At 36.9% G+C, this 14,229-nt stretch overlaps 6 protein-coding genes across 6 annotated transcripts; 3 read left to right on the forward strand and 3 right to left on the reverse strand. All coding sequences in view use genetic code 12, as the record gives it.

Annotated features, from left to right (window-relative positions):
* Positions 1-248: 248 nt before the first annotated feature.
* CAS1 (ATP-dependent DNA helicase) lies at positions 249-2,183 on the reverse strand (the record flags this gene model as incomplete). The annotated part of the gene is made up of 1 exon (XM_036808325.1): positions 249-2,183. The coding sequence occupies one exon, from the start codon at positions 2,181-2,183 to the stop codon at positions 249-251; it is 1,935 nt and encodes a 644-aa protein (XP_036665072.1).
* Positions 2,184-2,358: 175 nt separating this feature from the next.
* CPAR2_804500 (uncharacterized protein) lies at positions 2,359-2,796 on the forward strand (the record flags this gene model as incomplete). Its single annotated transcript, XM_036808326.1, has 1 exon — positions 2,359-2,796. One exon carries the CDS (start codon positions 2,359-2,361, stop codon positions 2,794-2,796), a length of 438 nt encoding a protein of 145 aa, XP_036665073.1.
* Positions 2,797-2,866: 70 nt separating this feature from the next.
* Positions 2,867-3,550, reverse strand: CPAR2_804510 (bifunctional thymidylate/uridylate kinase; the record flags this gene model as incomplete). The annotated part of the gene is made up of 1 exon (XM_036808327.1): positions 2,867-3,550. One exon carries the CDS (start codon positions 3,548-3,550, stop codon positions 2,867-2,869), a length of 684 nt encoding a protein of 227 aa, XP_036665074.1.
* Positions 3,551-6,042: 2,492 nt separating this feature from the next.
* Positions 6,043-9,615, forward strand: CPAR2_804520 (uncharacterized protein; the record flags this gene model as incomplete). The annotated part of the gene is made up of 2 exons (XM_036808328.1): positions 6,043-6,073; positions 6,905-9,615. 2 exons carry the CDS (start codon positions 6,043-6,045, stop codon positions 9,613-9,615), a joined length of 2,742 nt encoding a protein of 913 aa, XP_036665075.1.
* A 1,334-nt stretch (positions 9,616-10,949) lies between these two features.
* Positions 10,950-11,576, forward strand: CPAR2_804530 (uncharacterized protein; the record flags this gene model as incomplete). The annotated part of the gene is made up of 1 exon (XM_036808329.1): positions 10,950-11,576. The coding sequence occupies one exon, from the start codon at positions 10,950-10,952 to the stop codon at positions 11,574-11,576; it is 627 nt and encodes a 208-aa protein (XP_036665076.1).
* Positions 11,577-11,661: 85 nt separating this feature from the next.
* AVT4 (Avt4p) lies at positions 11,662-13,926 on the reverse strand (the record flags this gene model as incomplete). Its single annotated transcript, XM_036808330.1, has 1 exon — positions 11,662-13,926. One exon carries the CDS (start codon positions 13,924-13,926, stop codon positions 11,662-11,664), a length of 2,265 nt encoding a protein of 754 aa, XP_036665077.1.
* Between the last annotated feature and the right edge of the window lie 303 nt (positions 13,927-14,229).

The raw sequence follows: 14,229 nt of genomic DNA on the forward strand, positions 1-14,229 counted from the left end.
TAGCCAACAATGAAAAGAAAGGAGGTTTTTTTGTGGCTATTTCAATGGCAACATTTAACTTCAAAGATATAGTTGCAAAGTTTTTTGATATTCTCGTATTTTGCCTATGTCATTTTTGTGTAAGCGGAATAAAATACCAAGCAATTTCAAAGATGTAGGTGTCTGCCGTGACAAGAACCAAATACGCGATTGTCCTTCCCAACAATGTCATCCCCACCCCATTGGATTCCGTCAAACTATTATTTTCTTTACTTTTCATACTCCATTTGTAACAACTCATGTTTAATGACATCGTAAAAAAAATTTAGTGATGGATTGGGATAATCTTGAGGATTGTATACTTGCAACTTGTGTTGGTTTACAATTGATTTCATTTGTTGCACCAAAGTCTCATCATACGGCGAGCCACTATTCTCTTCATATGTGTACTCCAGTTTCACGGTACCTGTTTCTCCCTGTGATCCAATGTTAGCATTATTTATTTCATTGATGTAGGCTGCTGGTAGTGCTCGTACATCTTCTAACCATGGCAACTTAATTAGTAAGAACCCTTGAGGGAAATCTTTACCACCAGTGGCATCAGTATCAGCACTCCCTGAGCCACTTTTATCTTGTCCTAATTTAGTTGATCCTTCAGCTCTTGTAGGATACATTGCATACAACCGTGGTTTTGAATTCGACCTAGTGCATCCAAATACAATGGCATACTGTTGTAACTTGATACAAGTTCGATATAATGATGCAAATGTCGATCGTGAATTGCTGAAACCCCCATTTAAACTATGTGAGCTGCCACCTAGTCCGTTATGGATATCAGCGGTGATAAAAATTGGTGCACTGCATGAATAAGCATAGTTGAAGTGAGATATATCGCGAAATCCAATCAATTTCAAATATGGCGGAGGTGAAAATAAAAGGGGTTTATGACTCTTGGATTCTTCTTCCTCGTCATCATTTACCTCACCCTCTCCTTCTTCGTTGCCTTGTTTCTCCTTCTCAACTCGATGATCAAATGTATAATTCTTTAAAAACTTCATTTGCTCTTGATCCAACAACAAAACATCAGCACCTCCACCCAATTCAAACCCCTTTTTGATTCCCGCTTCAGCTTTTCTATCAGCCAACGATAATCCCCCTCCTTCTTGAGCACTCTTGATATTAATCTTGGTTCCATCTTTCTCTCTAGTCCAATTAACTTCAGTATACACACGTTTGAGCAATTCACCTCGTGTATAAAGCAACAATTCACGTTTCTTGATTTTTTCATGATTGTATAGGCTGTATCCCTTGATGGTGCATCCAACTGATCCACCTAGATTGCCATTGTCACTAAGAATCAAGTTGCATGTGAATTGAACGCGTCGAACGTGTTTGATATTCAAGATACTTTGACGAATTTGGTTAGATAGAACCAGTTTTTCGAAAAGGAGACTATTGTCACTAAACCCACTCAACTGCTTTGCATCATCCACTTGTGTGTCTTGAACGACCCCTTGTGATTTTTGCGATGGCTGTTGTTGTGATGGTTTCATAAAGTTTGAATTCATGAAAATCAACTTGTATTGCAGATGATCAAATGAATGTGATTTGGGTTCAAGGAAAATCGGTTCAATGAAAAAACCATATGCATAAAAATCGTTAATTGTTCGAAACAAGGACTCATAAGTGGAATCCTGTTGAAATGGATGATCATTACTTGTAATCCAAATCATTCGTTGTTTGTTGAACTCACGTTTTTGCATAAACTCATCAATCATTTTGCTCAATACAGTACATAGTTCAACATCTTGTTTCATCGGCTCATATTTGAATATTGAATCTAGTGGACGTTGATCAAGATTTTGAATTAAATCATTTAAAGCCTTCATATTGGTTAAATTTAACACATTTAGATGGAATAATCGATTGAACCCCGGGGGCGACTTCATTGCTTTCAATGGTGCAGTAGTCGCACAATTGTAAAAGTAGATGCCAATACCGGTGCTGCGTGCAATTATAACCAAGTCTTGTATCAAATCATTGATACTGTTTAGTATTTCAAATAATTGTGATGTTTTATTGAGGTCGTTTTGCGGTGCCAAAATATCGGGAGTTATCTCGATCAAAAACGACACTGCTTCTCTTATCTCTCTTTGTTGAAATTGATCATTGTCATTGTCATCTGAATCCAAATCGTCAGACATGACTTTTGTAAAAAAAAACGCGTTGGTAAAGGATAAAGGTTTTGCTCTCTTTGGTTGTTTTTCTCAATCAGTGCGCACAAAAAAAAAAAAAACACCGAACCGATCCAAGCAGCTTTTATTCTTTTCCCAGTAACTCAATCTCCAACTAACAACCTCCTTATAAACTCACTTCACCATGTCAATACAATTCATTCTAGTACTCAATCGTCAAGGTAAATCCCGATTAGTGAAATGGTTTGACAACTCATACACACCATCTCAAAAACAACAGAATATAACCGATATCCACCGATTAATATCCTCAAGAGATTCCAAACACCAATCCAATTTCGTCTTGTTTCAGAATCACAAGCTATGTTATCGAAGATATGCTGGTTTGTTCTTCATCATATCGATAGATTTACTAGATAACGAGCTATCATATTTGGAGAGCTTGCATTTTTTTGTTGAGATTTTGGATGTTTACTTTAATAATGTTTGTGAAGTTGATTTGGTGTTCAATTTTTACAAGTTGTATTTCATATTGGATGAAGTTTATCTTGGTGGTGAGATTCAGGATATCCTGAAGCAAAAGATATTGGACCGATTACAGTACTTGGACTCGATGGAATAGCACTACGGCGTTGAAAGAGGCGTTTTGAAAAGGTGTTATTGTCAAAGGAGCACTCTTAGTACTGTTCTCTCTATACATGACCTATAGATTTATCAGTCAATACGTTCGCTTTACTTGACTCAACAACATTCCAAAGTAAATCAGCCACTTGTTCAATCGACTTCTTTCCCACATCAACAATCCTAACACTAGGATCACTGGCATCATCAAGTACTTCCAAGAAGCATTGCTTCACTCGTGATTGAAACTCCACCATTTCGTATCTTTCATCACCCCAACCTTTTCTTGAACTTATTTCATCCATATCTAGAGTTAGAAACATGGTCAAGTCAGGTTTAGGCAACCCTTTATCTGGTGCCAATAGCCATTCAACATTGGATAGGTTTGTTGAACTGTCAACACTCGTAGCCTCTGTGGCTCCAGTTGTTTCCATGTCTTTATGTTTGGCGAGTGTGTAGGCAATTCCTGAATATATATATCGATCCAAAATGACAAAATATCCTTGATGTAATAGATTCAAAATCTCTTGATTCAATTCCCATCTATTAGCCAGGAATAACAAGTGTGCTGATTGATCACTTAGTTGAAATTGTTTATTGGTTAAGTACTCATTGATTAATTGGCCAATGGCAGTTGATCGTTCTGGGAATTTTATGAGCTTGGATTGAGTGAACCTGGAAGCTAGTATTGAAGCTTGAGTAGATTTACCCGATCGGTCTAACCCTTCAATCAAAATCAATTGTCCACGTAGCATGGGGCAAAAGTTTTGTTGTTGGAAATGAAAGATGCTGAGAACGCGTTGTGAAAAGAAAATACGTTCATTGAAATTTTTGGAGATGAAATAGAGATTAGCTAAAAGAAGAAACATATACGCAACTGTATACACAAAATGTGAAAGGGTTCATGACCGAAAGAATCAATGCCAATGCTCATCAACCGGAGATACACCCTTTCTTTGTTCAATCTCCAACATCCATCATTTTACTTCATATTCATAATCAAAACAAAAAGAAGAACGCAATGTCTCCCCTCTCTATTCCACATAAAAGGAACAGAGATGCTGTTTAGATCCAATGAATATATATCAGTAGCTATCAAGAAGTTAATCAAATGGGTACAATGAAGAACGACGCCGCTGAGATGGATTGGGTTGAAGAAGAAAGAAAGAAAGAAAGAAAGAAAGAGAAATCGTGATGACTTTTTCTCAGCAATGTCCTTTTTTTATGTTTACAACTCTGTGCGACAAGCATCAATGAATGATTAGGTAATATATTATTTGAGATCTTAGGCTTTTTTCACAATCTTGTAATAATTGTCTCATCGAAAGCTATGTGGCCACCGTGGTTGGTGAGACTGTATAAAAATTACCGCTTGGTGTGAATGGCAACTTGAACCTAGATTCTAAATAGGTGTCCCTGTTCCTAAACCGTACTTCAATCGATTTGAATAGTTTTGATCTAAAACTGTTGCAAAAATGAAAAATCTCCAAGAAGGGAAACATGTGACTACACCAATAGAATTAAAAAAAAAAAAAAAATGAAGTCAATAACCCTCAAAACGAATATTACTCTTCATTTACCACTGAATAAACCATCATGGCTTTATGTCGGTCAAATAGTTGTCTCTCATTCCTAGTGAATAACTGGATTGGATGTGTCAAAAGGGTAGTGTATGAGTTTCAAAAAACGAGAGAAAAAAAGAAACAAACAAAAGCTGTGAAAAATTGTCTGAGTATCGTTTAACTGTCACACGACACATACGAGAATCCGTATATATATATATATAGTATTTCCTAATTAGGAAAAGTTGTTACTTTTCTTCACCCAAAAAAAAAAGTATTGGGGGATCAATCTAGATACACAACACAAATCGAATACAAAAACCATCACTGATCATCATCAATTATATAACTTATGTATAAATTACATTTTTTAGGGTTTTATGAAAAAATAAATGTGTATAGTAATCAACTCCGCACATTTAAAATTACTTTCCCCCTTTTTAACTTGTAGTTTAGTTTCTCTCTTTCATTTAAGGGGGTTAATGGGAACAAATCGGAATCGGAACTTGCGGACAACAGAAAAAAAAAGAAAAAAAAAAGTGCCCACATACTAAATTTTTGCAACGGATCGGCCGAAAAAATATTTTCTCTCTTATTGTTCTCTCCTTTAATTTTATTTTTTTCTACCCGATTTGCAACACATACAGGCATCACCACAATCAACAAAGAAATACTTTATGTACCCCAGAGTCTCATGAAGGTAGAATTTACTAGTGTATGAAAAAATGTGTATGGAGTGGTGGAGTAGTGTGTTTTTCGATGGAGTAAAAACTCAAACTTATTGTGGTTAATGATAACCCAAATGAAACTCTTTGAGTAGATTTTATACATCCGAGACAGCATCAATATTTGTAGAGATTGGAACAAGAAGAGGATATGTACGCCATCTAATTCCATAGATTGAAAGTGGCTGAGTTTATACATATACATTGTGAGGCTCTTTTTGAGTTGCTTAAGATGTCTTTTGACATATCACATGCCACAAGTTGCTAATAGAAACTTGTGGCATGAGTAAATATTGTTTGTGTTAAGGTATTAGTTGATCTAGGGAGTATACTCTTTGAAAGTAGTAGTATTGTAATAGCAATAGCAATAGCAATAGCAATCACAATCGTGTGTTTCGTATAGAGAGAGAAAGACAGTAAGAGATTTAGTGCTGTTAGTGCTGTTAGTGCTGTTAGTTTTATTAGTTCTGTTTGTCTTTGTTAGTCACTCAAAATCAAACCTCGTTTCTTTCTTTTGAATTTTAACCAAAAGAAAAAGATTTGTCTTAGCAACCAAAAAAATTCAAAACCACAACAACAAAAAACAAACCCATACTGTACTACTCTTCTTTTCAACTGACAAACCAACATATACAACAACACTACTACTTCTACATTCGCTTATTCTATCATCCCTCAACTATCAACCATAAACTCATCAAATTACTAGCTATTAGCTAAACCGCCAAAGGAAGGGAAAAGGACAGACACTTTTATAAGATTTCAGACACTCAAGAATTATACCTTTTATTTTTTATTTTTTTTTTTACGCTCCCCAGAAGCTAAGAAAAAAAAAATAATAAAAAACAACATAAAAAAAATTCATCTTCATACAGAAACACGCTTTTTTTTTTTTATTCTTAACATAGAATCAACTAACTATCAGCAAATACTGAGTATAAAGAACAGTTTTCACTAGCTATGTCACAACAACTTCAACAAGTATTAACTAGTATGTATACATTTTACCAACCGTCTTTTCGGCTCCAGCTTGTACGGTAAGAGCAACAGCAGCTTTTCGAGGAATCAAAAACGAGGCTATGAGAGAGGGACAGATTTTTTTTTTTTTTCAAAGGCACACGCAAAACAAACATCAAGAACAACAGAATGGGAATAAGGATCGATATAGAGGAATGAGGGGGAAGGTATCAGATTATAAGATCTTCAACAATACACTCCTACCATATACGCACACACACATCTACAACACACACACACACACACACACACACACGCGTACATACAGACGCATACTTTTGCATTTTCATCGAAAAGGTACCGATCCAAAAGTTTCCTCACTGGAGAAGACTCTTCTTATTTTTCACGCACACAAACACACTACACACACCACACTACCAAGAAAATAATATAAGTTTTTACACGTGTGTGTCAGTCTGTCAGTGTGAATTTATGTGACTACCAGTGTATATTGTGTGTGTGTCATCATACGTGTTTCATTTTTTCTTTCAGTGTGAAAAATTACCAACCTACACAATATCAACCACTTTAAAAGTACTTTACATTAATTTCAAACATAGATAGTTGTCACACGTCTTGATACATATCACTCGGTTTTTATATTTCCACGTTCTACTTCTACTCACTTTGTTTGTGATTGTTGTTTGAAAAGAGAATCCTCGATCATTTACCCCCTTTCTGTGTTCTTAGCAGATATTCTTTGCCCTAGATCCACCCACACCTCACACGATTCAAGCTGCTTTAGTTATTGCTGTGTTTTTCTTCAAAATGCCAGAGTTTTCCTTACTAACTGATGTTCTTATAGTTGGATCCAATCCCAATGTCTCATTTTACGCATGGAGGTTATACCAAGTCAAGGCAGTTGAATTAACCATTGTTGACTCACAATTTGATAAAACAAGGCCGATTATTTGGAAATCAACCCTGTTGGGGGCAAGTCAGTATTCACCACACGAAGCTTACTCATCTATACAAGAACTCCCCAGTCACAAGAGATATGATGTTGTTATTCTAAATTGTAATTCATTACAGGATTTTCAAACAACGTGTTCAGGTTTGGGCAAGATTATTCATGATAAATCAATAATTCTTGTTGAAAGTACTGGTTATATCAACCTTGAACCATTTGTCACTGCTAGTTTTCCTAAAGCAACTGCATCATCATTGTTGGTTATGTCAATCATGAATGAAAGTGATGTGCGCAAGACATCAAGAAATACCTTAGTTCATCAAGTTAGAAACAAGGATTCGCGTATTTATTTCGGTACCACTACTGGTGGCTCAAGTAAATTGACATCACATCCAAGCTATCAAAAGATGTATAAACTTTTACAATATGTTCAAGAAAATAGTAATGGTGCAATCAGCTTACTCAAGTCAAGCAATCCAAAGGAGTTCATGACATATCAATGGAAATTGGCCTTACCTCGCATAGTTTTTGATCCAGTATTGATTTTATTTGAAATTGAGTACCCTGATTTGTTGAAAAATCAAATATTGTCGAAACCATTGATTACTGGGTTAATCAATGAATTGTTCAAACTTATCAAAAAGATGGATTGCAAGTTGGTTAAAGGGTTTGAAAATGAGGCAAACTTGTTGGATAGTTGGTCCAAGTACTACCCATCAATCAAAACAAATGATCATTATGTCAATTCACCCAAGTTGTTTTACAATTTTTATCACAAATTGGATCTTGAACTTGACTTGTTATTATTACAACCAATCTTGTTGGGAGACGATAATGGAATAAGAACCCCATATTTGGAAAACTTGTATTCAATCATGTGCCAATATAACAAGATTAATCACAAGTCGTCGATTTTTTTCAAACGCAAAATTACTGATGAGCCTGCATCTGATAGATTAATCACGGCAAAACAATTGGAAGAAGAAATCGCAACCAAAACTCAAAAGCACCAAGAATTGGAAAAATCAATCAAGGATTTTGAAGTTTCCAAAATTAGTATTGACAATGATGTTCGTAAACAACAACAATTTTTGAAAGGACTTGAACAACAAATTATTGATACCGAGACGAGATTATCAAATTTACTGTATGAATTTGAGAAAAAATCGAGATCTTTGGAGTCAGAACATGAAGCTAAATTTAGATCATTGAATCAGCAATATAATGAAAGATTACGGGATTTGGAATCTAGCTTTGCCAAGCAAAAACTCAACAATAATAGTCCACCATTGTCTATTCCAATGCAACAGCCAACTCCGTCTCAAGACGATCAAACAAAACCCAATGGATATAGAGAATCAGTCATGAGTCAGGATGGATTGGCTGATTTCAAGCATATAATTCAGTATAATGATGTTGTTCCTAATGGTACTACCGACACTCCCAAGTTGGAACCACCAATGCAACCTAGTCATGGCCAAAGTTCAGAAAACTTTGTTGATGCAGGTAGCGGAAGTGGTGGTGATTTGCCACCACATATACTTCAAAAGGAATTGGAATTGAAGAGCAGAGAAGAAGCTTTGAGAGCTCGTGAGGAGAGAAATGGAAGTGTTGGTGGATTCCCACCTCAACGTAATGGCCAGTACCCACCACAATCGCAATATCAACCAAATGGGTATGCGCCCCAGCAACAACAGCACAGCCATCAACACCAAAGTCTGTACTACAATCAACCCGGTTACTTCAACGGTCCTCCCAATGGCTACTCTGACCAACAACCGCCTCACGGGTTACCCAGTGGCGGAATGCCTCCAAATCAATTCCCACCGAATTTGAAATCGAATGGCTCAATGACCAATATGAATGGGTACCCACAACAGTCGCAACAGCAGCCAATGCAACCACAATACAGTGGGTATAACCAAGCACCACGTAGGCTAAACTCTATGCCAGGAGGAATCAACAATTTTCAAGATTTCCAGCAACAACCACCATCACATCACCAATACAACCCTCAACAACCACACTATGGAAATTCACCCAGTTTTAATAACGCTGCTCCAATTGATCCATTTATAGAGCATCGATTCAAGACTACTAAAAAGAGTGGCAATCGTCGCTCGCAAATGCCAATGATGGGAAACATTGATGGGTTGGACATGGGAGGACGTGGTGGAATGCCATTGCCTGGAGCTGGTAGAAAATCAATGGTTCACCAATTTAATTCTTCAGCATTGCCACCAACACAACAAGCAAGAAGGTCATCAAGTAATCCAATATTGCTCAATAGTCAGCCACTGCAACTGCAACTGCAACAGCATTTGCAACCTCCCGCACAGCAGCAATCGCAACTGAATAATCAAGAATCCAGTGCTTCACAATCAAATGGTTTTTTGCATCCACCAAATATGTATAGTTCATCATCATCCACCAATACAAATGATACCCCAAAGACTAGTGGAGATAATGATCAAGTCAAGCTACAGGTACCTGTTGTTTTAGATTATAATCAAAATGCAAAACCGTTGGGTGGTATTGCCGAACTGAATAAAGAAGGTGGAGACAAGCACAAGAAGAAGAAGAAAGGGTTGTTTGGAAGAAAGTAGGGAAAATGGTAGAAGTAGGTTGTTGTTGTTGTTGCGATGGTGTACATAAATATATATATATATATTACGTATTACTCATAACAGAAAGTTTTCAAGGTAGTGCTATAAGAAGAGTTTTGCTCTTGTAGAGAGAAGGTGCAACTTCAATTGGTCTTTAGTAGTACGTGATTGGGTCGTTTTGTTTCTGGGATCGTTGTGGTATCTACTGAGGAGATCACAAGTGCAAAATGACTAATTAAAGAGTCATAACTTACAGTCGAGAAAGAGAAGAACGCATGAAAGAGAGTCCACTAGGGTCTAAGTAATTTAGTGAGATAATTAATTTTTACCACCATCCCAACAAGATCGTTGTTGATATGTAATTGTAAACCATGAGTAGCTATCAGCATATAAGAGTAAAGGCTCAACCCAATAAGGTTCGACGTGACCACATTTTCTTCATCAACATAAACTTTAATTCCCAAGCCCCAAACTCAATCCATGAAGATTAATCAACAAACCTTTATATTATATTCAGTCACGTGACAGGCTAAAGTCCTACATCTCACAACTGCTCTACGCCTCCCCCCCTTCCAGAGATACCTAATAACGAATCAGCTGCAGGCTTGAATTTATGTGTGTGTTTTGGTGGAGGCATTTTCGGAGGGTCATTTCTGAAAAATTGATGAGTTTTAACCTCGTCAGCAGCAAAACTAGCAATTTTGAATAAACTAAAAGCCAAGAATGGATTGAAGGCGGCAACTTTTGAGGATTGAATTGTAATTGGGGGTAGAAACATGATTAACAGCCGTTGGTGATAATAGGCGTGTAGTAGTTTAACTTGGTAATATTGAATAAATGGTTAACTCAACTTTGTAGCAGTGTTGAAATTACTTAGTTCAATGTTATTTTAAATTCATAGAACAATTCATCGACTTATACATCATTCAAATTTGCAATACCACAATTTCCAAACGATCTACTTTTTAATTTTAAGAGTTGGTCTCAAAATTTGCATCCTTGTAAAAATTCTTAAACCTTAAATAACACCATGTAAATGCTTTTTTATAGTTACGATATTTGCTTTCAGTTCAGCAACGGTAAGATCTTTGATAGAAAAGTAATTAAAAAACATAATACAGTCTTGGCAAGTGAGATTTTAACACCAGATGAGTATAACCTTGGTGTATAACATTATACTTAAGTAAATCTAAAGGGGTATTGAAACTGGTAGCATCATAGAAATGAATACCTCTTGATTTATTGTATTATACATTACAAAATGGACAAAAAAAAATCTAAATTCACAATCAATCTTTAAGACACACCTAACCTCTACTACCACCACCACCACCATGGGCAGACACTTTTACGAAGATGATGAGCTTATTGTAAATAAACCAGGCACAATCGACCCCATCACATCAAAACTCAAACAACAAGAATCGATCCATGGCGAAAACGCATCGATTGTTGATGGCATGGTAATTCGAACCACACCCAATTTGGAAAAATACAGCAACAAGTTCCGTCAATTTATCATTTCCAAATTCAATGTTTTCGAAGCTGAATTACAAACTCAAAAACTGGCTGGGTTTAATGAATGGCAAAATTTGAAATCAAATTTCAATTCCATTGTCAAAGAACCCGTGTTGCCTAATGCCATATATATTTTAACTGCAGGATTAACTGGTAGTATATTGGTACGTAATCGAAACATTGCCGTTAGATTTGTTACGCCATTGGTATTCGGTGGTGTGGCTACACAATATTTCATGCCACGGACATTTGACAATTTGATGAATCAATATGATGAATTTGAAGTGGAAAATGTTCCTGAAGTTTTTGCTCGTCGCCAGGAATTGCTTCGTCAGTTGAGACAATGGAGACATGATGCTAATGTGTCGAGGTTGCAATTCAATGATTGTGTGATTGAACAAGTGCATGATTTGAGAATGAAGTGGAAGGACGTTTGGAAATAAAGGGAGATTTTTCTTTCGAGTCAATAGTGGTTTCGAGTTGTCTATTCTATAATGTAAAAAAAAAAGTCTATAATATACCCGTCTTCTAAGTGAAGAGGATTTGATAAGTTGTATAAACCAACACCAACCCACCAATTCCTATCAAGATATAATCCGAAACTCCCAACCAATACCGCTTTTTAACTTCTTTCTCACTCAACCCTCTATTCTTCGCTTCTCCACTAATGTCACAACATCCACGTAGGTGCAACATGGGCGGATACATATAAACCAAAGGAATACAAGCAAAACAACCAATAAATGAAACAAACTTGTCTAAATTCTCACCACCAATCAAGGCAATATAAGCGATAAATACAACAAACAATGTGCGAAACAAGTTTTTCAACCACTTGATTCGAAAAGATAGTTTTCCGCTCAATTTGAACAATCGTGATTCAAGTAATCGAATAGCTGGGAATAACTGTAATGGAGTTGATAACAATATTGCCAACGAATAGAAAAATTGCGTCATTATAACCATAACTGAATCCTGGGGTAAATTCAATAAAATCACTGTCTGTACATTTGCACCAAATGTCAAGTACCCTAATCCACCAATAACAATAAAAATTATGGCAATAGTGGCCATAACCTTTCCCAACACCATGGGGAAATGTCCGGGGTAAATCATTGATTCCTGTACGGGGATGATCAATCCAATTCCTTCAAATGCAAAGATCGCAGTGCCGATGAATAACGAAAATTGTGATCGATTAAACCCAAATTCGACATGGGGGCCAAATTGTCCATGGTTCAACCCGATCCATTCGTAGGCTATGTAGTAGAAAATTGTAACTAGTCCCGTCAAGATGAACAAGTTTGCCAATAATGATGAAATTGATAGTTTGGTGATGTCACGTACTAAACTCATGGGGATGATGCATACAACTTGTAATGCAATAAACCAAGCAATATCCAAATCCTCATACCCACCTGCACCTGCACCAGCACCAGCATTAGAGCCGTTCCCCACACTTATGTTCCTAACGAATGCTCGCAAATTCTCTGCCGTAAAGACAATGTAAGCCGCCACGAATCCAACTTGCGAAATAACAATCGACGTCAAGATCAACCGTTGTAACCAAGCACCATACAATTTCGATCCAATTTCAGCAAACCCCGACACTTTGGTGGCTAGTTTTGCATACACCAAAATCAAATAACACCAGAATGATAACAAGGCGAAAATTGTCAATGTTGCAATTGAAAATGCTAATCCACCATTGGCAAATGCTCGAGGGAGGAATAGGACACCTGTCCCGACAAATGCTTTAAGGAGTAGGAAATATGCTTTGGTGTCAGTCGCTGTACCTTTTGGGTTATAGTCGACATCAGTGTGATCAGCGTCAGCTATTAGCGATGTTGTTGACAATGGCTCTAAAAGCGGTGTCTCTTCATCAGTTCGCACGTGGAAGTACCTAGGAACACCTTCATCGTCTTCCAAATCTTCACCTGCGAAATGACCGTAAATGCTTAGAAACTCAATAAAGTTTCTTGTCAAAAAATTGGGCGTGGGTTTAGTGCACCCCGCAACATCGTCGGTGTACCCGTAGTATGCAGTTTGCTGATCTTGAACGTGATTTGAAACATTTTTCTGCAGCAGCTGCAACAGCAGTTGTTTTTGTTGTTGATGCACTAAAAACTCTCTTCGAAACCCACCAGGTACATTGAAAGAACTAGCCCGCGACTTAATCAGACCATTATCTGAAACATATTCATCATCAAAACTCTTGGACTTGTGTAAACTCGGCTTTTGCTGTAGTTGTTGTGATTCATGTTGCAATTTATACAAATCATGCGTGATATCACCACCTTCAAGTTTTAAACTGTTTTCCCGAGGAGGCAAATGTTTAGATAATTGAGAAATCAAACGAGAATCATCCATACCTTCTCTGAAATCAATTGTTCCAAAGTTTTCATCTCTGCTATTGGTGAATTGAGATAGATTCTGGTTCAGTTGTCCATGAAGCGATGTTTTCCTCGAGGGGGGAGAGGCTGAACTTGAAGTATCGACAATAGCCACTTCCTGGTCTTCATTTGTAGCATTAGTAAGGGAGTTGGTTACTCCCATTGGCGCAGTGAGGCCATGCCCATCTCTTAAAAAAGGCGTATTTGAAACAAATGAATTACTCTGAGACCCACCGCGAGAACCATTATTTCCTCGAGATCCACGTCGTGGGCCATAAATACTGGTTGCCGCTGTTCCCGTAGGTGTTGTTGCAAATGGTGATCCAGATAACGGTGATCTAGTTAGTAAATTTATCGATCGTCTTCGTTGTGTTTTGTTTATATCTTGAGGGGTAGACATATTGATGAAGTATGTATTCGAGTAGCAGGTTCACGAGTTGAAAAAGTCCTTTAGGATCAAAGAATGAAACTGCACAAGTTTGTAGTGGAGGACCAACGGGAGATATTATTCCTTATCAGTTAGAAGTTTTGTTGTGTTTTTATTTATAGGAAAAGAAATCAGAGAAGATAGAAAGTGCCGCATCGAGACAAATCGCCGATAGACACAAAAATCAAAATGCAACCTAACCAAACCTACGAAGCACTACACAAGAATTATCCAATCATCTATATGAATTTGTTTAATTAAAACTGAAAAAGTCAA

Source organism: Candida parapsilosis, contig 005807, assembly GCF_000182765.1.
Source record: "Candida parapsilosis strain CDC317 annotated contig 005807".
Classification (NCBI taxonomy): domain Eukaryota; kingdom Fungi; phylum Ascomycota; class Pichiomycetes; order Serinales; family Debaryomycetaceae; genus Lodderomyces; species Lodderomyces parapsilosis.